Below are 27070 nucleotides of genomic sequence, written 5' to 3'. Positions count from 1 at the left end.
GCGTGAAAAGTAACAAAAAATTCATCCCGACGGGCTGACGGGCAACGCCGAGTGCCTTCGCTCCTAGGGTGCTACAAAAATATTAGTCATCAGTAAAAACTACCCATTCTTTATATCATTTTGATGGAAGTTCTAATTACACGCGAGCAACGCCGCGGGTAACAGCTAGTTTCTTATAATAACCTTAGGAGCACGTTATCCAGTTTCTGTACTTTAGTGGAGACCCGATTTATGAACTTACCTCTTTTCTCCTGATATGAACATCATTGTCCGTCACCTCATTGTTCAGCAGTCTGTGGTTTAAACCTCAAACTGTACAATATAAACAATTATTAAAAATGAAATTACTCTCCCAAATTTTCATTCACTTTGGGTTGTTTTTTTTAATACTCGATATAAAGAAATATTTACAAAGAAACTCCTTTAAAAAATTGACGGTTATTTGTACATTTCCATTAAAAATATTTGTATTTACATAGTATATTAAGAAAGGATCTTCAATCAACTAGTTAAGAAAAAGAATTGCCAAGACTAAAGACTAGGAAGGGTATATTTTGTTTTCTAAATCATAATTAGCTTCAAAACACCTTACTAAAAATAATTAAATTAAATTTAAGTGAGACTTAATTAACTTGCCGCCGGTCCAGGACGGGATTAAGCAATTTTTCAACCGGGGGGGGAGAGATATTACGTACCCCCTTAAGCCGCCAAAAAAAGGAACAGTAAAGGTTGTTAGGGGGAATATGTTAACAAGCCTCGCGCCCGGTGGGGGGCAATGCCCCATCGCCCCCCCCTTTAATCCGGCCCTGCTTGCCGCGATATTTAAATGTCAAAGTACGCGTCGCGTGTTTTTGCAATTTCATGTAAAAAAATACACTTAACATAAGTTATTTGGAAGGCAACGTCGATTTGGTAGGATTTCGGCAACGCACCATTAGAAAATCACAGTTTGATTAAAACGATCGGAAGTAAACTAAAACTATACGACGCAATATTCAACAGTGCGTTCGTTTGCGCAGTTTTCTTCACATTTTTAGCCCAAATAACGGCATTGTCTTTTAATTGTTTTTGCACTGGACTAGGAATTGTTCGCAAAACTATTAGTTATCAAGTTTGTTTTCAACCACGGTATCACAGTCTCGATCTTAATTAAAACGTTAGCGCGAACAAACTTAGCACAGCTAGCGCCACTAACGAAACGACGGAATTCACGTTGCAACTCGAAGAAGCCGGAACTTCCGTCGGTATATCATTTGGTCTGGGACGTCCTACAAAAATTATTTAACAAAAATCGTTAGCAATTACAATTTAAATCATGTTTATTAAGATATTTCTCGTTTGGCGCAATGTTAAGCCTTTGTTAAGCCTTGGTTAATCCTCGGTTAAGCCTTGGCTAAGCCTTTGTTAAGCCTTGGCGCAATGTTAAGCCTTTGTTAAGCCTTGGCGCAATGTTAAGCCTTTGTTAAGCCTTGGTTAAGCCTCGGGTAAGCCTTGGTTAAGCCTCGGTTAAGCCTTGGTTAAGCCTCGGTCAAGCCTTGGCTAAGCCTTGGCGCAATGTTAAGCCTTTGTTAAGCCTTGGTTAAGCCTCGGTTAAGCCTTTGTTAAGCCTTGGCGCAATGTTAAGCCTTTGTTAACCCTTGGCGCAATGTTAAGCCTTTGTTAACCCTTGGAGACAGAACATACCAGTAATTGGTTTCCATGGTTTCGTAGTGGGTTCTTCCGTTTCAGTTTGGTACCAATAGGGATCATGTGACGTTGGACGAATGGGTCGACCGGGTGGAATATGTTGCACAGATGGTGGTGGCGGTGGAGGTGGTCTCCATGGGGGTCGAACGGGAACGAACGTGACTGCTGGTATGTTTTGGCAAGACGCTAAAAATGCAAACCCAACTAGCATTAGTTAATGAACATAATTAACTAATATAATCAATAAAAATAATACATACTTTGCTTCATTATTTTCATTCCATAGACTTCAGGGTTATCGCCGCGAATACAACTTTCCCCAGCTTCTTTTATATAAGCTTCTTGTCCATTTTTATTCACCTTCCCAGACTGTAATTAATAAAATACGTGGATATTAAAATTTTATTACTGGAAATAAGAATGACATTCGTTTTAAAACTTACAAAGCATTGAAATCCACGCATATCCCTTCTTTGAGTATAGGTATAAACAATACCATCTTCTTCCCAATTACCGAGACAACGATATTCACGTTCTAGAGCAAAAAATTATCCAAAAATTACATTTCTTGCATCAAATAAATAACCTCCGACACCTTACGATTTCCGAAGGTTAAAAAAAGTTTTACACAATTTCGCGCCAAATTTAAAAACATGTTTAACACGTGGGTAAAGGGGTTTTTTTTCTACTTAAAATATTTGACTACCGAAGAGATACGAAGATACGAGTTTAAAGTACACATAAGTTATTAAGTTCTTGAGAAATGTTTGAAATACTAAGCCTAACATTAAAAGAAATGTTTGAAATGCTAAGCCTAACATTAAAAGAAATTTTTAAAATGCTAAGCCTAACATTAATTATACGAATATCAGGAAACCAACTCAATGATTTAAAAACAATTTATAAAAGAAATATTAAGATTTTGAATTGTATTATTGTTTTTTCTTTTTGTTTGATTAATTAATTTGAAATTCAAGTTACGTTTGGGTCACGATCGTCGGTATTTCTATTTGTAAGCCACTGACCTACAACAAAGGCTTAACGTTTCAAAGGTACCTCTCGAGTAACCGCCCAGCCCGACTCAAAGCTAATAATTTTCATGAATTATTTATAAAAAGACGACAAAGCGTTTGATATTTTTTCATTTCCCTCCAATGAAATTTAAACAAAATTAAATTTTGTTGCCAGAAAAATCATCGTTAAGTCGTTAAAATAATTCGTTTGAACTTCATTAAAAATTTAGGAATCAGGAAACGGGGAAAACATTTTCACGGTTCGTTTGGTAAACAAGGGTTCTTGTTAAGCCTAATTATTTAGCTACCTGTTATTGCAATGCAAAGTTCGACATAAATAGAATACAGAACACTTAATGAACAAGTCTCACCCAAATTAACGCTTTCAAATTAATTAAAACTTAACGCTATTAATTTTTAATAAAAAAAAAGTTAAATACCTTCAAAGACATGGCTACGATTTTCGCAAGTAGATACTGTGTAGAACATAACATCCGGATTGTTACAGTCTGAAGCGACTTTGGCACAGAGTCCAGGAGCTCCTGGTATTTCACCCCAATAGTCGCCAGTAATCGGACACGATGTAACAGTATTACCTTCTCCTGTAATTAGAAGAAAAAACCCAAGGTTTTATGTTAATTAGGATTTTCGTGATAACATAATATATTAGATCAAATTTGGTGGTCTACTACTTACTTCCTTGAGTTACATTGGCTTCGAATTTGGGATTATTACAAATTGTATCCGAGTATTCCGACTTTGGTTCCGACCCTGCGGTAAATAAGATATGTTTAGACGTTTGCCGTTCACGTTTGAACGCCTAGAAAAAAATAAAATAAAAACTTACCAAGTTGAAATTCCAAAACATTAGCACTACGTCGAGCCAATCTCATACAGTTGTACTTCTCCTCACCACTAAAATTATAAATAAATCAAAATACATAAGTAAAACGAAAATATTACAAAAGATCTGCAAGGATGAAACTACTCTACTAAACCAATAAACCATAGTGACGCTAATAAAGTAAAACCAGGGATAGATTTAATTTTAGAAGTAGGAATGGAGAACGGAGTAATCTGGGCGCTCGCCACTCCCGGACCCCCTTCCACGGGACGGAGAGGGGTATGAAAGAAGAGGCGGGAGGGTCATAGCGACAGAGGTAAGAAAGGAATAACGTATTTTTCGCCGCCCCCGCCAGCAACGTCATCAAAACGTAGTTTAAGTGAGCTAATAAGATAATTTAAACTTTTCGTTACGTGTTGGAGGGAGGGGCTCTACACTGGTCTATAAATACTAACCGTTCTCCATTCCTACTTCTAAAATTAAATCTATCCACGGTAAAACTATGATTCGTCACATCAGTGAGAGCTTACCATTGAGTAACGTAGTACACGGCGTATTTATCGGAAGGCGTTTCATTTCCTCTTCCAATGCACCTTCCGTGTAACGTCTGGAACGTATTAATATCCCTGAAGACGAATCTATTTCCAGACACTTCCAAACTGTCCCATTTTCCTCTTGTCCAATCGGGGAACCTACATTCAGACTTTTCAACAGCTTCTGGTAAAGCTTTCTCGGGTACTGCGATGGACAAACAAAAAAAGATTACGATCAATTATAGACTTCACTGGAAAAATTCAACCTTGAGTGAGTGAGAGAGAGAGAGAGAATGAGTCAACGTGAGAAGTTTTTAAAGATTCATTACCAGGTGATAATAGAAGAGACTCGTAACCATCCGTGGCGCTATTAAGTTGGTTGAAGCAGGTGGAATCGGCTGACAGGGATACGTAGACCCGACCGGAATGGGGTTCCAAACGATACAGCTGATTTTTTCAAAGGAGAAAAGAAATTGAAAGCCGTTTTAAAATTTTAGCTATATCTATCTGCATGGGAAATACGGTATTTTTTAATAAGTAGGTCATATTTGAAAGTAATTAAGGATGGCTTATGCTTAATGATAGGTGACGTAGCGTGAAGGGAAATTGGGCAGCCATCGATTTAATAGGCAGTAATTTTTTAATGTAATTCGGTTGCAAAGATGTATTTCAAAAAATCGCGATTACTAAAGCAGTAATTCATATTCAAAATTACGTTTTATCATTTTCTTTAGATGTAGACCAACTATATTTTAACCCAATAATAACTGTTCAATCCTTTCTATAAGACCCTACCCCAACTCAGATAGGCCTTCATTTCTACATGTCCAGTATTATTCCGAGTCTTTTGACAATTCCAAAATCAATCTTCGAATATTGTTGGGGTTAGAGTTGGGAATGCTCAAAGACTTCCTTTCCTTCATAACCCCCACCCCTCTCCCCCATAACAACACGCGGTGGCGGCGGCTACCGAAATCTGAAAGTAGTTGACCCCTACGTCCTGTACTGGGAAAGCTTGACCCCAATGGTTTAAGATTCCCTTGGGAAAGGCGGACAAAATAAGAGATAGACACGTCCGGGCCAAAATACTTCGGTGGTCTACTTTTTTCCTCAAACCTCGAGGAGGAGAAATTCCTGAAAGGCGACCATGCGATGCGATACGCTACGCCCGTAGTCTAGGTGTACCCATATATGTATTCAAGATATACCCATGGATACACTTTAAGTTGTTAAATATCGGCTAGTTCTCTAGCTATATCCATCTATACCCTTGAATCTATTGTATCAAAGAGTCGGGAGGTCTTATCCGGATGGATATCAAGCCTTACTATTTCAGATATTGTGTACATTTGTTAAACGCTTTCGAGATTTTAAGATACTAAGCTTATCATAACAGAATCTGCGGTACAGTTAAGCCTAAAGAACATCTCGAAATCTTCAATGACTAAAGGGGCAGGAGAAATTTCTTTCTCGGTTTCTTAACTTTAACCACAAATCGCTTTGATCACTGAATACTACAAGCTTTTCAGTCTGTTGTTGTAGATAGCGGTTAATCTAATTGCACTCGCGAAGGACTGGCAACACTTGTTTGTACACTATCTGTACATCACATTACACTGGGGGAAGATTGTTATAAAAACCAACTCACCCCGCATCTATATCTAGGTCTGGATTCTGGGTCGTCTCTGAGGTCCATGAGAGCCAAGTACCGGTCTTCTTTTTCACCTTTCCATTCTCCGAGACAGACGAAACTTACATCTGCAAAAAGAAAATCAAATACTCATTTGATTTCGAATCTTAAACGACTGAAATGTATTTTTATTTTTGTTGTTGTTGTCATTGTTGTTTATTTAGTCACAAAGGTTGTTTACCGAGATCAGGAAAGTTGCACTCTCTGAACTTGACGGCCATTCCGTTCCCGTATGGACAATCAGCCAACTCGGAATCGGCTTTGTTGCATCGGAACAGACCGTTATTGGCCGTGTAAGTGAACCGGTATCGTCCATTAATTGGACAGAAGACGCTAGACACCGATGATGGTGCGCCGGAAGTAGTCATCCCTGGAATACCACTGGCGATACCGGGAGGTGAAGTGGCAGCTTGGAAACCACCGGGAGATATCGTTGGAGGATTTTGTTGCTTGCCTGTTAGATAAGTATGATAAATTGATTCCTTGATTCATTTAACTCTGGTGCAAAGAGGTAAGTGATATATGGCGTCCAAGTTGACGATACCGGAGACATTGAGTCATTTATAAAAGCAAAAGAAAAATTGCCATAAAAATACTTCAGGGCGTACACTCCTTAAAAAGCATCTTGATTTTGGAAGTTTTGATCTTTCCCGACCTCAACACAAAAATAAATCTTCTCAAATCCGCCTATTAACAACGGGGGTGATGGAATGGATGACTCGGAGAGGGAGACGCTTACTCCATACAAATCATACTTTCATTTCCATTTTTTTAATATTTAAATGAGAAACAATTTGACAAGTGTGGAAACTAAAACATTTAATAATTCCCAAAGTAAATCGGCACACTCGAAATAACTTCTTCCGAAGCCCATCTTTCCATCTTTATAAGTATTAAGTACTCGTCTTTTAATTTAATAAACGTATTCATGAAATTGTTGAAATACTCCATGAATACTAAACTGAAACATAGTATAAGGCTGGGGTTAAGCGTGCGTACCATAGATATCATAAATCAATAATATATGTTCACCATAAGTTTGTTACTGGTAACTTACAAACTGGAGCTTGTCATGAAGTGAATGAGGTAGGTCATAGGTTCGAGGTAAAGCGACATACGCCTGGTGACTGGGGCGCTGTCAAAGGCTTAGTACAGACTAAATAGGAACTAGATGGAAGTCCTGCAAAATTAACCGAGTGTAGGACTTCAATTCTCGCTTGTCGTTCTCGAACTAGCTCGAACCTTACGAAGTATAGGTAGTGTCATACTTATGATATTAGATAAACATATATTTTAGGGATTTAATTATGTTTAATAGTTGAATATTCGCGAGATAAATGAACGGAGTTAATTCAGACTCCGTAACAGGTATACCACCTACGTTTAAAGAATTTTAAAATTTGCACGGTTCGAAACATGACAGACTTAAGAGTGTAGCTACGTAGGTACTGTAAAGTAAGTACTTCAATAGAATAATTCCCTTAGAGACTGCGCGAGGCCAACTTAGGTTATGGGAAAATTTACCAAGGGCGAGTTTTAGCTAAATTTTTCGGTCTCTTTGAAAGACTTTCGAAATGTATGCAAGATTAGATTATAGTAAAGTTTAATGTTGAAACGGGTTTGACCAAACGCTCCTTCCAGAATCACGGTACCATAGGTTTGATCGCGGTACAAACTTAAGGTGAAATTTGTTTATATACCAGATTTGTAAAGGCGAGGGTGTAGTTTCGGTCAGAAATAAGGAGGGGGGCTTATATAAGAGGGGGTGGAAAACTTTAAAGGGATACTAGCACGATTTCTAAGGAGATTCAACGGGCAAGCCGTTGGTAAGGGCGCGCGTTACGTGATCTCTGTTGGATACGAGAAATATTCGAAATTATAAGCAAACTCAAGAGGTTAGAGTATAGAGCATGCGCGAGAATGTACGCTCTCTTGTGTTGCCGAGAGGGGGTAGAAGGTAACCATGGTAACCGGGGAACGGCTGCACAGTACCGTTTTAGGAACGGGCGGGGACCTACGTGGATTGAGTCTCCCCTCTTACAATGTGGCAGTAAACAAATAGAACGCTGGCATTTGTTGGGTACAATACTTACTATCCCTTTAAAAAAAACATAGCCAAGCATATCCGAGAGATTTTAAAGAAAACCCCCCAATGATGAGACTTAAATATTTCAGTTGGGCGTAATGCTAAAAATTCCATGCAACAATTCATAGAGTGAGGGAAAAATTACGATTGCTCTCTTACGGGTAATTACTTTAAAGAAAATATTTTCTTTTTTCTATTTTTCAACGCCGATAAAGAAAACGTAGTCTGAAGAAGAATTTTCCCACAACTTTCTTGACCCCTTTAGCTATGGTTAGGGTTCATTGAATTTAACACGTTGTTGCCTTTTATGATGGCTTAAAAACCAAACCGTAAGTTAAATACAAGTATGTTTTAATTATTCAAGGGGAAAATATTGGAAAATACCAAATGAAGACTTACAAATAATCTTATGTTAAAATTAAATAAATTGGCAATTATTAACTTACGGTAAAGCATAATTTCGTTGAATTTTCGTTCCAGGACTGCTCTGTCATCAGGACAAGTAGCTCTCGCCGCTTCTTCATTTGTGTAACAACGTGCCAAGCCTTCCGAATGAATTTGAATGACATTGGGTGTTTTCAAAGTTAAATGAAAACATCTCATGCAGTCTTCCCCGCCAGAACTAGTAATAATAATAATAAAAAAAATAGAGTTAATTATAATTAAAATAATTAAACTGTTCATGATCACGTGTTCTAACTCCACGCTACGCTTTTTAATGAACTTCTCCCCCTTAAGAAATGCTAGCTCAGCCAATAATTAAAATTATTTAAATTTCAAAGAAATGAAACACGAACTAAATTTGTATGTATGTACATTAAAATCCAACCGAAATTAGAATATCTTGAATGCTTAATGTGGACGAAAATCAAATCGTAATTATAGGAATTAGTTCCTTAATTAGTTAAATACAACGAAAAGGGGAGGGCCAGGAATGAAAAAATAATTAATGAATGCTAGACAAAAGAAGAAACAAAACAATTTAATTTTAATCTTATAATAAGTTGGAATCCCCATAAGTTATAGTGCTATTTCGAAGCGAAATTTACGTGTTTCAAGTCTGAAATTGTTGTATATAATATTTAGAAATGTAATAATAATAATATGAATTATAACATGAATATTGAATAGCTACCGATTTCTGATTAGCTAGGAAAAAATTCATTATTTTTTATGCATGCATAAAAGCTCAGAAAGTTCAAATTAATCGTTAATTTGAAGTTTAATTAATGTGATTTTTATCTTTATTTATTTATTTAATATTCTTTGAGTCGTGCTTGGAATAAATTGTGTTCTGGTTTAATGGATAAATTGTAATTATTATTTACCTGTCTTTGAGAATGACATTGTGTCCGCTACGACGATGGCAGCGACCCCAAGGTGGAATAGCGTCCGCTTCGACTGTCACTTCGGAATAAGTCACAGTGTGTCCTCCGTAAGCCGGTGAAGCTTGAGTTTGAATTAAATAAGTTCCTTGGAATTCCGCCGGGAAGTAACATATGGCGTCTATGGAAAAAATAATAATAAAGAAAAAAATTAAATTACAATATTATAATTAGCTCGGGTTACATAAATAAATGAAGTAAATAAAAAGGCAGTCGCGCGAGAAATTTATGCAAATTAACGATCGAGTTTATTCCCATTAATGATTTTTAATCAATTAATGAGCACTCTTAGGAATTTTCGTCTGCTACCGTAGTAATTATAAAAAGTGTACTTAAATTTCTTAATTACCAAAATTGAAAAACTATGGTTAATGCTAGTTACTTTTTTGGGCAACCCAATTGCGCTAACAGACTATACAATCTCTAATTTTTACTATGCTAATGTGATAATGACTGATTGGTGGAAAGTAACGTTTAGGGTGGGGTCCGTAGACCCCAACTTGAATAAAGGGTTGAAAAAAAAAAGATTTATTTTCTTCGATTACAATAAATTAGTAAATAAAATAATTAATGCAAATAATGAATTAAAGTCAATGAAAGTCAATGAATTTAGTATTAGTTTTAACACAAAGGCAGACCAATTCACGAAAATCTCTTTAGCCCATTTTATATCTTATAATTTATAATTAAAGAATATAGGCCTATATATAAGGAATTAAATAAAGGCTAAAATATTTTCCCAAAGTTAAACACGTCTGGTTGAAATGTGGCGAAAAAGAGATAAAACCCCATTTCATAGTTAATTGATTTAGATGGTTAAGGTTTAATTGCGACAAAGAAATGGGGTTGAGACTGAGGTTTATATAAAAATTTATCAAAGTCCTTAACCATTTCTTTAGAGAGCTATGGTTAGTTGAAGGAACGTACGATTTTGAATAATCGATTGATGATTTTGTGTGTCCGATCAAATCATTTCCGGTGACCTCCCCTTTTTCAGGTCAAACAAAATAAAAAGAGGGGCTGAGCACGAACAAGCATTGAATGATTCAATCTGATCATTGCTCCCGGACTTTTATCAAAATTTTTTTAATATAATTTTATTATTAAAAGGGTTAAGATTTGATAAGACTTTTTTATATTATTTTATTCTCTCTATTATAAAATAAAAAGTACTTAAAAGTATTTTAAATTATTAACAAGGAGCGAATCTTGAGAAGGTCTGAAAAAGTTTTACGGATTATTTTACTATCCAAATCTTAATTCTGTTATATTTAAATGAATTTATCTCTAAAATTCCAGTAGGAAAAACTAACAAATCACCTTGTGCCAGAAAAAAAAAGCTAAAAGTGTTAAATTTCTAGTTTTAAGTTTTAAACAACTAATTGATTTAATATTTCATCTCTGTAAATTGATAATTTTATATTAATTGCACCTTTCAAGGGATACTAAACTGATTTTATTTAATACTTTCTTTTCATTTCATATTTAAAACTATTATTATACCTGTACCTTTAAAGGGGTTATAAGCTGTAAATATTAGATTAAATTAAAATTAGTCATATTTTAGAAATAAGGATTGGACATTAAAGGGAAGCTAAACTGTATTTTTTTCATTTAATTTTTTATTTAAAACTATTATTATACCCGTACCTTTAAAGGGGTGATAAAATGTAAAATATTGGTTTAAATTAAAATTAAAATTAGTAATACTTTAGAAGGAAGGATTTAAAACATACATTATACTTATAGGGGGGTTATATGCTCAATTTAATCCTCAGACTTTGATAGCTCGTCCCATTAAAACTTAAACTTCAAAAAGAAGCTTTTGAAAATAAAATTTAACTCAAAAAGAGATAAGAAATTTCTGGCGGTCCAGGTACATCAATCGCTTTGGTTTTTGCGTGGGCTATTTTTCGCCAACCAAAATATTTCTGCGTGTAAAGTTAGCCCTCTCCCTTAAAAGCTAACCAAAAAAAATATCTCCGTAGGTGTAAGAAGTTTTCCTGAAATAATTACACCCGAAATCTAGAAGACACCGTCTCTCTAAAACTCTAAGGGATTAGAACGAAAAAAATAAATATAAAATCATCTATTCGATCCTACAAAGTCTATTCCACCTTGAAAGATCAACAAGTATTAAAACTAAAATTTAATCTTGAAAGGTAAAAAAGAGAAAAAGGGTAGTTAATGCTGATAATAAACGTCTATTCGAAGTAGATGTCGTTCAAATACTTGTTTTTGGGGCGTGGGAATATTCAAACATAAATAAAGCTTCAACAGGGTCAAATATGTAGAGATACAAGGCGCCAGAAATACAGAGTGTTACAAAAAAGCAAGGGAGGTACAACCGATGTGCCCATAGAGTAGTCTGCGTTTGCAAACGTCGTACCCCTCTATCACTCAGCTCAGTGTCATCCCCCTACAAAGCGCGTGCGGAAGAGCGCGCCTAGAGGGAGGGATACGCAGTCTACACCCCTCTCTAACGAAACTAGTCTATACTTTGGTCCTACGACCCTTTCTGAAACAACCAATCACCCTGTATAATTAAACTTTTATTTATAAAAGTTCTTTTTAACTTTGAAGCTATGATTGTTTAAATTAAATTTTCTTTCTAGAACATTAATTTAATTAAAACTAAGAAACTACAGTTTAATCAATAAGGTAATTAGATTAATCTAATTTATTAATTATTTTTAATTGAAATCCATAAACAGGAAGATATATTATATATATGGAAAGTTGAAAATTCCTAAATACTAAATCGTATATACTCTACTCGGAACTACCCTGTTGCACATTCCACGTGTTTAAAGAGGAGCAACGCAAAAATAACGCGCGTGGGAAGGCGCGCCAAAATACGCGCGGGAATCCGGATTCACTTTTACATAAACACGTGGGAAAATGGCGCCAAACAAACCTATACCCAGTCATCTCGCGCGCTAGACCCGCATACCTTTTAAAAACAATTTCTTAGCTCCATATTTTCAAACACTATCCAAAAATCAAACGCAATACTAGGCCTAAATCTTTTTAAATAGAAAAACAAAATTACCATTCCTTTGAATTACCTACAGGTAGATTCCTAAAATTACTCATAAGGTGGGTGGCATGGGGGGTTTTAATTTAAAATTGATTGCTCAAGCGAAGTAATTGAAGGAGTCATTTGGTTTGGCGTTGCATCTTTCCTATTCTTGCGCCGTCTCAAAGCATACACCCTCTTGACCCCTAAAGTCACTATATACAAGGTCAAATCTATAATCATCCGCTAAGAATGAAGGAAATTTAACCAAGAGCCGGTGTATATCCGTCCATTGTCTTTCATTGTTTCTTATTTTAGAAGAAAGAAAAACAAACGGTAAAACACTCGTTTAAATTTTAGACAATGTGGGTTAGCTGGCAATAGATATAGTGAATAGGGTTTTAATGTTTTTTTAATTTTCTTAAATTTTCTAGTTTTTAATTTTTTACAGAACTTGTAGTTGAAACCCCAAGTATTTAGTATCGTTGGATTGGGTAGAAATATGGCTATAACATACTTAGACGATTTCTATTTATCTATAAGAGAACGAGAGTTGTGAGCCTCCAAAGTAAGAATTTGATTAAAAAAAATTAATTAGTCAAATAGGGGGTAATTAAAGCAAAATTTTCTTTACCAAAAACCTCAATTTCTAATCAAAATAAATGCCAAATAACTGTCCAACACCTCGACTAGTTTCAAACACATTTAGGCACCAATTTACGAACCTTTTATCTCTTACTCATTATATTTCATAACTACCATAGAAATGAATACTAAATAATGTAGATAGGTTAGAAATATGGTTATAACATACTCAAAGGATTTCCATTTATCTATAATAGAACCAGAGTTCTGAGCCTCCAAAGTTAGAATTTGATTAAAAAACATTAATTAGTCAAATAGGGGGTAATTAAAGCAAACTTTTCTTTACCAAAAACCTCAATTTCTTATCAAAATAAATGAAAAATAACTGTCCAACGCCTCGACTTGTTTTCAACACATTTTAGGCACCAATTTACGAGCCTTTTATCTTACTCATTATATTTCATAACTACCATAGAAATGAATACTAAATAATGTTAATTCCCAGCTCATTTGCATACTGTATATTAGATATTTCATAAGAGGGCCTTGGGGGATGGGTGGGTGTAGGACTAATACGTGAGGGGAAAATTACAACAAGGAAAATAAACCTAAAATCATAATTTATATCAGAAAATTCCCCCTCAACTTAAATCATATTGATATTATTTAACTTCCGTTTCTAAGAACTTTAGAAGACAATATTCCGAAAGGTGAATTTTAAAAATACATTAAATTTTTTTTAAGTAAGGGCTACGAATCTATTGTTTTTATTATAGGTATAAAACGGTGTGGATAATAAGCTAGGAAACGCTTCGTTGACCACTGAGGAAATGTAAATGTTCTTTCTTGACATCGCAAACCCGCTATATAAGACTAAGAAGACGGCTGAAGCCCCCCCCCCCATAATTATAATAATTATATCTGTCGGTTAACATTTTAAAATAAAAATTCAAGTGTTTATGGAATTTTTCAGGGGTGATTTATGTTTCCATGGCTAAAGGGATAATCGCAAACCGTATCCATTTCTCATTTCTCAATGTTACAGAACATTTTCGACTCCAAATGGCTGAAAGAAACCCCCCCCCCCAACATAATTTGTAACATACCGTATTCAAAAACACCCTGTATCTATAAATTTTATACATGACAATTTTGAATAGGGCGAATAATATTCAATTGATTCAAATATCCCAAACTTGAGACATACATTTCTATATTCTATTACCTTCCCATATACCGCAGACTATGAAGGCAAAGGCACAAAAAAATTGCCGGATCGGGGTACCTCCAAGCCGGTACTTCCGGTGCATGCATGCTGGGGATTTTTTTTTTATTTTGGCAAAATTCGGGACGCGATTTTGGTGGCAAAAAAATGCCGTAATCTTTTAAAAGGGTCCACCCCTCGCGACTCGCATTCCATAAGCACCAATTTCCCATACGAATCTCAGGCTCAGACTAGCCCAAAAAAAATGCACTCTCAGGGGGTTCTCGCCTCCCAGCTTCTTCCATTCCAAGAATAGGCTAGACTTCGAGGACCAAGAGGGTCACCAAAGATGTCACTATGCCCTGCCTGTATATGATGCTTCGCTCGACACCAAAATAAACAAGATGTAACGTCAGTGACACCGAAAACTTATCAGGGTTATATAACGTAACCGTGCATCACAATTTACATATGTCAAAGATGAGGATTAACGTTACTTATTAGGCTTGGAATTAACCCAAAAATTAACTCCGAGAGTTTGTCCCACATTAACCTGAGCAGTCATCCCTGTTTAAACCGAGAGTTTGTCTTATGTTGTCCCGGGAGTTCGTCCCAGATTAATCCAAGGAGTTCGTCCCAGATTAATCCAAGGAGTTCGTCCCAGATTAATCCAAGGAGTTCGTCCCAGATTAATCCAAGGCGTTCGTCCCAGATTAATCCAAGCCTCCAAGGAGTTCGTCCCAGATTAATCCAAGGCGTTCGTCCCAGATTAATCCAAGGAGTTCGTCCCAGATTAACCCAAGACATTGTCCCAGATTAATCCAAGGAGTTCGTCCCAGATTAACCCAAGACATTGACCCAGATTAATCCAAGGAGTTCGTCCCAGATTAACCCAAGACATTGACCCAGATTAACCCAAGGAGGTCCCAGAATAACCCAAGACATTGTCCCAGATTAACCCAAGACATTGTCCCAGATTAACCCAAGACATTGTCCCAGATTAACCCAAGACATTGACCCAGATTAACCCAAGGAGGTCCCAGAATAACCCAAGACATTGTCCCAGATTAACCCAAGACATTGTCCCAGATTAACCCAAGACATTGTCCCAGATTAACCCAAGACATTGACCCAGATTAACCCGAGAGTTCGCCCCAGATTAACCCAAGAAATTGTCCCAGATTAACCCAAGACACTGTCCCAGATTAACCCAAGAAATTGTCCCAGATTAACCCAAGACACTGTCCCAGATTAACCCAAGAGTTTGTCCCAGATTAACTAATTCATCCAAGAAAAGATCTGTCAATTAACATCGGCCAATTTAAATTCGTTCAAGTTTATTTTAGACTTAGAAGAAATGGACAGACGCGGGGCGTACTCGCTTAAGACGTCGGGTAAGTATTTGTGTGGACATCCCTCGTATTTTGAGGGTTAGGGAAACACCACTTGAGAGAAACAGAGGTATGGATGGTATAGGCCTCTCTCTGTTCGAGGGCCAAGTTGACAGTGGCGTATAAATCGGGGGTATTAAGCCTAATTCAAATATGAACGGGGGGGAAGAGAAGTGGAATCCCCAATAACCGGAAGTGCAGGCAGTTTGTTCGCCCCCGTTTCCTATCAATTGAAAATGACGGAGCCACCAACCATTTTCGCACGCCAACCAGAACAAAAAGAAAAAAAAAATGTTTTTTATATTTGTTTACACGGTGATTGAATTACCGTCACACCACCGAAAGAGAGAACTCTAGAGAAGAGGGTCAGATACAAAAGCAAGGTCATTTACTTTCCATATCACGTGACTGGATAATCGTTCGAAAGTTACCATTCTTAGCGAAGACGATAACCGAACAAGTCAGGACCGAAATTCTTACATACCTCCAGGAAACTGGATTAGTAAAGAGTATGATGGTTTAAAGCTTTTAGCGTTATGTACATGTACTTGTTCATTCATATCGCGAGCAGCTTGCGTCGTGAAGCGCGTAATCGAGTGGGTTATGATTCATTAAAATGATAGTTCACGCGCGAAACTGTGGCGCGAGAAATGAAGAAGACTTTGCTAAGCCTAATTATTTTTCTAAATTTTTGAAAACGAACTAAAAACCTATCCCAAATTAAATCTTTTCCTTATAGATACAAAGGGGGACAATTCGTTAACGTGAAAATCCATCGGCATTAAAATTAATCAAGTTTAATTAAACTATGTCACGAAATTTCAATTAACAAATTATGTCCGTTGGTCTATTTCCGTTGAAATTTTAACAGTTAATGTTCGTAGTATAACGGGTTTTTCACGATTGTAAGGGTAATTGTCCCCTTTCTTTATAAAAATAATAATAATAAAGGACAATGAATGGAAGAAGTATCTTCATTGTCTTCTCATCTTTTAATTGGAGCCTCCCCCGTTATTCCGACGACGATATTGTATCACCAGCGGATGGACAATTTCGTCAAGTAAAAACAATGCTCCGAAACTCATAGAACTTTTCTTCTTTCCCGTAACCTCTATGCTGAGTCTAGTTTCCAAATTGCAAATAATTGAACCCTCATTTTAAATCCATGAGAAACGGTTACAACCTAATTTCTATTTTTTTGATGGAAATCCCAGACGTGATTATCCTTCAAATATTTTAACATTGTAGTTCAATATAACCAACAGTTCATAAGTTTATAAGTTTCGTAAGTGTGACACGTTTAACTGATAGCGTAAGTTTATAAGATATGTTCCTTCCATAAGTTTGTCACTGGTAACTTAAAAACTGGAGCTTGTCATGAAGTGAATGAGGTAGGTCATAGATTCGAGGTAAAGCGACATACGCCTGGTGACTGTGGCGCTGTCAAAGGCTTAGTAAGTTCAGACTAAATAGGACCTAGATGGAAGTCCTGCAAAATTAACCACCGACTTCAATTCTCGCTTGTCGTTCTGCTAGAACTAGCAGATCTCGAGCTGTAAGTCTCTCAGTAGCATTACGAAGTATAAGTAGTGTCATACTTATGGAAGGAACATATCACTTATAAACTGAAAACAGTTGTGTAGTGACTGACGTATATTAGTCAGATTCAGGTAGAGAAACGCTTGGTGATCGAGGCCTAGAAAGTGTCATACTTATATAGTATCACTCATAAACTTACGATAATTTCAACTTAAGGAACCGGCAGTTAGGCATTCCCATTTTGTGGTTGTCACGATTTTGAAATTAATAATTCACTCTTAACAAGACATTTTTTAACCCAAAAATTTAAAGGAAGCCCATATATCCTGGCAAATTATAATTTGGCTAGTTTACAAAAAAGCTTCTTATAGGGCACGCCTATAAGAAAGGTTTTTCTTTCAACACCAAAGACAAAAGAAGTCCCAAAAATTAGTCGGCTGTAAAATTCGCTAAATAGTTAAACCTCACATCGTAGAATAGAACTCATAAACGCGTAACGTTAAAAACGAACGTTTTTCAGGTTTATCACTTATGGTTTTTTAACGCCTTATAACTAAGAGACCATCGTGGTGACACGCTGTATAGGTATAAGTCATTCATTATGTAGAAAATCAGCAGACTGCCGGAATTCTTGTAAATCTGTTTGAACGAAGCAAGTTTTTTCAAAAAAAAAGTTGATACTAAAGCGACAGATGGGAACCCTCTCTAGAAAAATTGTAACAATGGCTTCAAAAGGTAGAGTGGGTCCTATGGCACGAGCCTGCCACGCGACCAAGGTTTTTTGATAAGCGAGATTATAGTGTGAACTCCCCCCCCCTCTCCCCAAGTTACAACGTCACCACCTATTTTGTCAAATTGCATGCCTGTTTATTTTTTGAAATTTTTTCGATTTAACAAAACTAACTTATTACGTGGCTTAATTTATGCATTTTTATGGGCCCAGTATGTTTATAAACATATTAAACTCTACTATATACAACCAAGAAGTGATATCTAGTTTATTAGGGAGAAGGTATAAATTCGCCCCACATTTCCAGCTTTATCTCCAGTCCAAACGTAGCCTGTCCGGAGTTAATCCCCACCTCTAAATTACAACCAGCATCTCATTGGCTCTTGAAAACTCACGTCAGCTCAACGCGAATGACGGGAAAATTACTTGTATTTTCCGACTGAGGAGAGGCAGCGAAATAGCCCGGCCTCCTTTTACGTCCCCCCCTTGTATTTTGAAAGGGGGACTGGGACTATGGCGCGGCGCGAATACTTAGGCATCTTATACCTTCTCCCTAATAAACTAGATATCACTTCTTGATATAACCAAAGTATTTTGGAATAACCATCACAATATGTTATAAATTAACTAATTGTGGTTAAAACTTTCTCAGAAGGTTACTGAGTTGAAAAGGTGTAGTAGTGGTAATAGTATTTTGAGGTTTAAAAGGAAGGAGACCATAAAAGGAAATAGCCAGCCACCAGCAAAGTCTAACATGCGTAAAATATAGCCGTCAAAACGGGTAGACCCTCCGCATAGTCAAAAATTCCAACAGATATTTTTTTCTTACCTATATACAATCTTTTTAAGAATCTATATGTACAAGACGATAAAAAAATCCACACAGAGGCGACCTCCTAAACGGGGGGGGGGGGGGGGTTCACCCAAAAGATTCTAAAGAAACATTCGCCCTAAAGAGGATGTGAAATGATATGCCCATGATACAATACAACCCACATTCCGAGACATATTTAAAATTCCTTAAAAGATTCAGAAGGTTTTTTCATATTTCAGAACAAATTCAGGGTGTTATTTCAAATATCTAAAAGATTCAGAGTGGTATTTCAAATTTTAGAACAGATTCAGAGCGGTATTTCAAATTTCTAAAAAGATTCAGAGCGGTATTTCAAATTTTAGAACATTCAGAGCGTTATTTCAAATTTCAGAACAGATTTAGAGCGTTTTTCAAATATCAGAACTGATTCAGAGCGGTATTTCAAATTTCAGAACAGATTCAGAGCGGTATTTCAAATCTTAGAACATATTCAGAGCAAAATTTCAAATTCCTCAACAGATACTGAGAAAGATTTGAAATTTCTCAACAGATATAGAACAATAGGCCTAACTGAAAATTCCTCAACAGATTCAGAGCGACATTTCAGGTCACAAAGTTCAAAAAAGCGATTTCACAATCGCTTTAAGAAATAAGAATTGTAGCCTACCTAAGGTATGTATGCATGTAGGTACGGAATCGACCCCTAGCTGCTGTATAGCACAGGATGTTCCCAAAAACCATTGAAGTTTCACGCGTTTTCTTCTTTTATGAAAAACGAAAATTCTACTTATTTCCTCCATCCATTGCTTCTTAACTTGCTTGGCTTTCCAAAGGTAACCGCCCGAAACGAAACCTTAAAAAAAGCTATAAGTCTAGATCCGCTAAATAATTAAGCATCAAACCGCCTACACCCTTTCGAAATATAATTAATTCAATTGTCTCATGAAAATGAGGTACCCTCGCTCACAATATCCAAAGTTAAATCGGTAAAAAATTTTAAAATGAAGAACATTTTTTTTACAGTCTGCTAAAACCAAAAATACTTCACCAGATATAATCTAGAATTAAAATTTAAATTTTAAAAAAATATTCACGATGAAAATTATTAAAGTTATGTATAAATTCATCTTCGAAGAATATTCTAAAACAATTTATTCTTTGAAAATGGAATTCTTTCGCCATATAAGGTGATGAAATATTATCTGAATCTGACTTCATATCGCTCCGCAGTGTTGTAGTATGTATAATAATGATAACAACGGGAATCTCAAACAAACAATAAAAGGAATGTCTTGAAATTCAAACAATACCACGCTGGTGTTTTATTTTATTATACTTTTCGAGTGATGGAATTCCTTGTTTAAAACATAAAGATATTATTTAAATACCTGCTGCATGCACGCTTCGATGGAGACGAGGGTCACGAAAGGTCGGATATGACGTGTTACTTCTCGAAAGGGTAGTAACTGTTTCTCTCTTTAACCATCATCTTTTGGATAGATGATGGAATATGGTAAGGTTAGCGAACGATTGAAATTTGATCATTTGAATAGCAAATCGATCATTTTCTACCCAGAATTGATCGTTTTCTACCCAGAATCGATCGTTTTCTACCAAGAATCGATCATTTTCTACCAAGAATCGATCATTTTCTACCAAGAATCGATCGTTTTCTACCCATAATCGATCGTTTTCTACCAAGAATCGATCGTTTTCTACCCATAATCGATCGTTTTCTACGGAGAACCGATCATTTTCTACCAGAATCGATCTTTTTCTACCCAGAATCCATCGTTTTGTACCCAGAATCGACCATTTTCTACCCAGAATCGATAATTTTCTGCCCAGAATCGATAATTTTCTACCCAGAATCGATCATTTTCTGCCCAGAATCGATAATTTTCTAATAAGAATGGATCATTTTCTACCCAGAATCGATCATTTTCTGCCCAGAATCGATAATTTTCTACTAAAAACCGATCATTTTCTAGAAATACCAAGAAACAACGTTACTTAATCGTAATTTTGACTCAACAAATTCCAAACACATTACACATCGTTATCTTTCCAAAAGCGCCTTCAGAAATCTAAGAGTGAAAACCCCCTCGATTTAAAGTTTAAATAATAATAAGGATATATGTAAATACAATTTTAATAAGACGTGCGCCAGTTGAATGCTAAATAACATTTAAAAAAAAACCAAAATTCTTAAATTAACTTCTTACTACGAAACTCTTTAAAATTCCAGGTAAATTTTTCACACTCCATATTTTGCAAGCGATGACGCGTTTATACCTGTTCTTAAACTTCAAAACTGGGTTTTGGTTCTAAATTTTTTATTATTTTTTTTTTACCTTCTGGTTTCAACTTTGAAAGAAACGTCAGCTAGGTATGTCGAATTCTTTTAAATTGGGTCTTACATAAATAATTACTCATAACCCAGACGGACGATTTACGGGTGCGACGCTAATTCAAGTGAAAATCTATACACGTTTTCATACCATAAAATCGCACTTAAATATTTCAAGTATTTATGGAATTAATTGGACAAATGTTTTTTTTTCCAAATAACAAAATGGTTACGGGGTTTTTTTCTCCTTAAGAATCGTGTGAAATAAATGTTCTTGATTAATTTTTTCTAGTTAAACACTAATTAACGTATTTAATTATAACGTATACTAATTGAAATTTGTTTGTTTGTCTAATTAAGTTTAAATATACTTGAATATTTAATGGTTACGGTTTTATTTTTAGAACAGTACGAAATAAATGTTCTTGATTAATTTTTTCTGGTTAAACACTAATTAACGTATTTAATTATAACGTATACTAATTGAAATTTGTTTGTTTGTCTAATTAAGTCTGTTATATTCTTGAATATTTCAGCATATTTAGGAAAATAGGTCTGAAATTAACTGCCGGCAAAAATAAACCTTTAAACTTAAAAACCGTTCTTTATATGCAAATCTTATTTTGATAAGGTGTTAAAACAATAGCCTAGTCCGGTTATTAATAAAGTTAGGCAATATCAAGAGATTTTTTTAGTCTAATTGTTGTCTACAAGAGTAACCTTAACCTCAAATCAAACACCTGAATATTTTGAATGAATTTTCCTGATTTAAACTGATAATATTCAAATTGGCCCTAACACTTTCTACAAAAAAACATTTTTTTTTCTTAAGAGATTTTAAAAATAAATAAATTTGCAACGGAAGTGTTTAAGACACGACTAGCTACGCCTTGATATAATTGTTTGATTATTATTTTTCTAAAAAATAAAAAGTAAAATGATAATAAAATAATATTGAAAATATTTTATAAGCGGACGTGGTTTTAATATTTTTTTATATAATATATTTAAAATTGAATAAAACCACAATGTAGGCCTAGTCGAAGTCAAGTGTATTTTATGGTTTAATATAAAAACATTAATTTAATATCTACTGATGGGATCGGTGTACAAGGGAAGTACTTGCGTATCTTTTTTTTTAATAAGATTAAGGTTTTTAATAAGACAATTTTTAATAAGTTTAGACATACGTTCATAAGCTAATGTTCACCATAAGTTTGTCACTGGTAACTTAGAAACTGGAGCTTGTCATGAAGTGAATGAGGTAGGTCATAGATTCGAGGTAAAGCTACATACGCCTGGTGACTAGGGCGCTGCTGTCAAAGGCTTAGTAATGCAGACTAAATAGGAGCTAGATGGAAGTCCTGCATGCAAAATTAACCACCGAGTGTAGGACTTCAATTCTCGCTTGTCGTTCTAGAACTAGTTATCTTGAGCTGTACGTCTCTAGGTAGTATTACGAAGTATAAGTAGTGTCATACTTATGGATGGAACATATCTTATAAACTTATGATAATTAGTATGCTGCAGATATGCAAGCTTTACTATATACTTGTCATATTTTAAAATGGCATTGAAAATGCCCCGACTGTCAAGTATCAACGATGATACTTACTAATGCCTAAACGTAAACTATCCCTATCTTTATTTATTCAAAAATTTCAAACCGAAATTAATGAAAAACATAAAATGTTGATCTGAAAGGCCTACCGTGCGTTAATGAAGCTCTCAAGTCAGAGAGTACACGATCAATTAAGACTTGTAATAATGGTAGAAACGACGGCGTTTGACAAAACGTAACCCCCTCTATGCAGACGATGGCAAAAATACTTGGAAATCATTCAAGCGTTGCCCAACACGCCATATTAATAGAGTAACACGAAATACGACTCAACCACATAGCAAAGTAGCATCTTGAGAAACATAAGATAAAACAATTTAATTTGTATAATTAGGTTATTGCCACTGAATTTTACGAATCATTGAAGTTAGAACTAGTTCCTAACATCAGAAGTAAACTACCTAACTAAGTAAGTAACTAAAGATAATTTTTAATAAAGGGGCTAAAGATAATTCAACCTCTCTCTCCCTCTCTCTCTCTCTCTCTCCCTCTCTCTCTCTCTCTCTCTCCCTCTCTCTCTCTCTCTCTCAGTGTTGCCAGGCCCTCTCTGAGCCAAGTTACTCAAGTACTGATTCAAACTGAACTGCTATCCTTTTTAAAGAAGTCTCCCCTCTTTATAGTTCAGTGTTGTCAGGCCCTCTTTGAGCCAATTTACTCAAGTACTGAAGAACTTCTAGCCTATTTAAAAGTTCCTCCCCTCAATCTCAGTGTTGTCAGGCGAGTTACTCAGGAACTGATCTGCTAGCCTTTTCTTTCCACAGTCTATTCTCACCACAAACGGCCAGGCAAAACTGGGGTGCGCGAAAATTATATATTATTGCGCGCAAAACAAATTATAACATACTTATAATTACTAATCTACTTATGCTAACATGAAAATAAAAAAATAATTAAACAACATTTTATCCGTTTCCGTGGCTTAATGAGAATAAAACACAAATTATCTTGTAATAAAGTATATATATTAAACTCAAAGTTAAAACTCATCCTCGGAATTGATACGAAAACGAGTTTATCTTAATGCTAGAATTAGTCGTTAGATCGGATTTCCTACACCGAGTGTGCGATACTTAATCTGAATGAACGAGATTTAATTGGCGCCTTATAGCACCAAGAAGGGCCCCCCTATACATCTTTTTAATTTATGTATAAATGTATTTTTAATAGCGTTTTTCTTTCACGATGAGTCTAATGGAGTAATGGGATGCCTTAGGACATAACTATATGGGTTTTAAAAATTTATACTCGGTATTTTTTTTTCCGAGTGTAATTTGTACAATTAAATATGTATATTTTTCATATTAAAGTTTATGTTAATTAAAGAGAAGGTGAAATTGTCATTTCTGTTAATTTTATCAGCTACTTCTCTTCGTGAGAAGTGTACAACCACAAAGCGGGAGGGTAATTGCAACACGATTCTTCCCAAGTTACATACGCGATAAATAGTTAATTCCCTCATCATTACTCTATTAGCGCTGCTTAACTATTTGATTTCCGAGGCGCATGCGCTTGTGCTTGTGCGTTTTTGTCCCATCACGTCAAGACAATCGAGGTTTGTGTCTGGTTGATTTCTGATGATTTAGTAAATACCATACAGTTATAGAATTCACCCTAGCACGGTGCGACGCCTATCTGAAGTTTCATGAGCGAGAGAACAAACCGAAAGGGGCTCTCTCACCCGGGAAAAATCATGTTGCATAACTCAAGTATCAAGAGGATACAGAGTGTCATCCTTCTTCAATTATCCCCTTCTGGTTATTCCTAATTGTCATTGTCTGTATAGAGAGCTTTCAGTTGGAGGAGGAGCTGAGTCTCGTGACATAATTTACGCTGCCGTATTGGTGGGTTTAAAGCAGGAATGAAGCTGAGACCACTCAATATGGCTACCAGAACAGCGGTAAGACTTGGGAGGGTGTGACGTACCCCATCTGAAAGCTCGCTATTAACCTATAGATATTTTACACACATGGAGGATTGATACCATTTACACCAGGAGACCTGGCTACCTGGAGGACAAAAACCCGTCTGCTTTTGTCCCCTAGGTAGCCTGGTCTTCTGAAGTGAATGGTATGAATCCTCCATGAGTGTAAACTATCAATACCAACATTTTCACTTTCCCTTTAGGTGTATATACGCACGAACGCCCTTTGGAAGTTTCGGCTCTCGGAATATCACGGTTGAAAAGAAAATCTTTAGGCCTAACCAAGACCAGATTTGTCCAAAATGGGAGGAGTACAACCAACCAACATGAAACCAAGTAAAGCGAAAAAAAATGGAGAAGAAATAGCTGGCAGCTAGGCGCGACGACGGAAGACCGAGTCAAATTCTTCATACTTAAAACCCCCTCGAGACACGAAGAGCTAGCTGCCTTTATCTGTGGTCATATTTGTGACGCCCATGGAAATAACTAAGCTATTCTATACATATCCCATCAGCATATATCACATGAAGCTTCTTCTTCAACCGAACTAGCCTCTGGCCATTTTATAATCTAATGTACGAGTCGATTCGTCGCAATTATTATTCGGACTCACATCAAAAGAAATGATATTAAAAATTGTCAATGACCGATAGATGAATTAATTAGTTAGTTAGTTAGTTATCAAAGTATTAGTTACGTATGCTAATGGTAATTTTGACGTGAAAACATAGAAGATGAACCTAACTTAACCTAACCTAACGCAGCGTCCATAAGTACTCTTGGGGGTGAAGGTCATGTTTCCGTTTTATTACCGAATTAATTCGGTATTTTTTTGGTTTTAAATAATTACGAATATTGGAAATAAAGTGTTTAACAAATAAGTCAGCTAATTGCATGCGCACGAGTATTTATTGAGGAAATTATTTAAAAATATGGGAAATAAGTAATGAAGTACTTGGAAATGAGGGGAGGCAGTATACTTGAGAGTTTTCAAAGTATGAAAATAGTTGTATCGTAAAAACGACACCTTCTTGTTTAATTTCGGCACGGTACAACTAGAAATTAACAAAATATTTCCCTCTTTGCAATTATGTCATAGCTCTCTCAAGAAGCTAGTTAACACCCAGAAACGTTTCATCCTCTTTATCTTTTAATTAATCATGTAATAATGACTAAAACTGATTGGTTAGTCATCAAACAATTAGCCTATAACTTGATTTACAACCATAATAAAATAGTTTTTTTTATACTTTTCGTAATTTCAAATTTAATTTTAAAGGTTAAATTTTGTTAGTAAAATACCCAAGGGAATTCCAATTTCGTCACCCAAACGTTAAAAACACCTAGTGATATCAGAATTTTGAAGGCCAAAGTCGCAATAACATTTATGTTAAATTTCTTACAACACCCACTTCGGAATTCTGATAACCAAAATTTATAAGGAGTTCACTGTTCAAAAAACTAATTCGCTCTGGCTTTTGAAGGTTTTGATAAATAAAAACTTAATTCAAATTTAACAACAACATAAAGGTTGCCATTATTAAACGACTTTCAAGCAACTAATTGTAATTAAAGTAAAATTTTCAAGCAATTGATTGAATTAAAGTAAAATTTAAACATACCAATTTGATGGCAAAATACTGCCAAAACCATGACGACGACACATACTAGTCTTTGAGCGGACATGACGATCGCAACGGGTTAAAGTAAATATAAATTAAAGGCAACCAGCCCCTCGTCAGTACTTTAAATGTCTCAACCAACAATCACCGCGAGTCACGAGTAAAAATTGTTTTACAATTACTTAAGAAGTTTAAAAGCAGCGCTCCGGGCAAAGAAAAACCGAACCAACAAGAACGTCTCGCGTAGTCACGAGGTAACTTTATGAATGAACGTTCGAGAAACGTAAATCCAGCCGGTTGATTTACTCTTGTCTTGTTGAGTCAATGGATGTTGAGTCAAGCCCGGAACGTTGGTTCTACCACCAACCGTATCTTTCAATCCTAAACTCTAACTATGTACTAACAACCGTCCGCACCGAGTCTACCCCAACCCAAGTTCTAGTAAAAGTTTTCACGGGGAAGGCCGGGTCTCTCACTGAAAACTTAGGGAGGGAAGTAAGTTTCAACAAGCTTTCCCTAGAAAAGGTAGGATCGGAATTAGACAGTTTAAGCAAGCGAAAGTCTACTAGTTACGTTTAGTAACTTCCTCTCGTTAAGTAAGGTGCAACTGGGCGATACAAAACCAGGGTATGCTCGAGCAAAGGTGAGATTAGGTTTCTAACTAGTAATTAGATTTAAAATTTAATTTAATTTAAGAGCTTACTGTTTAAAGAGGCGTACACAACGTGTTACGTAGGGGGCGTGGCCTATATCACACTTATCTTCAATCGAATAAAGCTGTACTGGGCAATGCATGCGTGAATTTAGTAGCGTTATCAGCACTGTGCATTAGCAATTGGCATCGGCATTTTTGTTGAATCTATCCACGCTTACTACTATTTTTTAGCAGACGACACAGTCACGTGACACTGCCCAATCACTACTCCCCACGAGATAGTATAGGTACTACTTAAAAAAATAGTTCTTGACATAACGTGGTATTCACATGGTGGGACCTAAATGAACTGTAGGTCACTTGAAATTTTTAAAGTGATCGC

General features: G+C 35.8%; 1 protein-coding gene across 1 annotated transcript; it reads right to left on the bottom strand.

The window, feature by feature from the left end:
* Window positions 1-357: 357 nt before the first annotated feature.
* Window positions 358-26478, bottom strand: LOC149654416 (uncharacterized). Its single transcript, XM_089845919.1, has 14 exons — window positions 26034-26478; window positions 9181-9358; window positions 8299-8474; window positions 5948-6220; window positions 5725-5834; window positions 4406-4523; window positions 4074-4281; window positions 3547-3614; window positions 3396-3470; window positions 3140-3301; window positions 2130-2221; window positions 1947-2055; window positions 1684-1872; window positions 358-1268 (listed from the first exon to the last, which is right to left on the bottom strand). The coding sequence occupies exons 1-14, from the start codon at window positions 26095-26097 to the stop codon at window positions 1150-1152; spliced, it is 1941 nt and encodes a 646-aa protein (XP_089702045.1). The 5' UTR covers window positions 26098-26478; the 3' UTR covers window positions 358-1149.
* Between the last annotated feature and the right edge of the window lie 592 nt (window positions 26479-27070).

The sequence above is a fragment of the Phalangium opilio genome, unplaced genomic scaffold (assembly GCF_054372755.1).
Source record: "Phalangium opilio isolate 3A_F unplaced genomic scaffold, DU_Popi_V2 ptg000079l_1, whole genome shotgun sequence".
NCBI classification, from domain to species: domain Eukaryota; kingdom Metazoa; phylum Arthropoda; class Arachnida; order Opiliones; family Phalangiidae; genus Phalangium; species Phalangium opilio.
The sequence above is the reverse complement of the archived record's forward strand: the minus strand, read 5'-3'. Positions and strand labels throughout refer to the sequence as shown.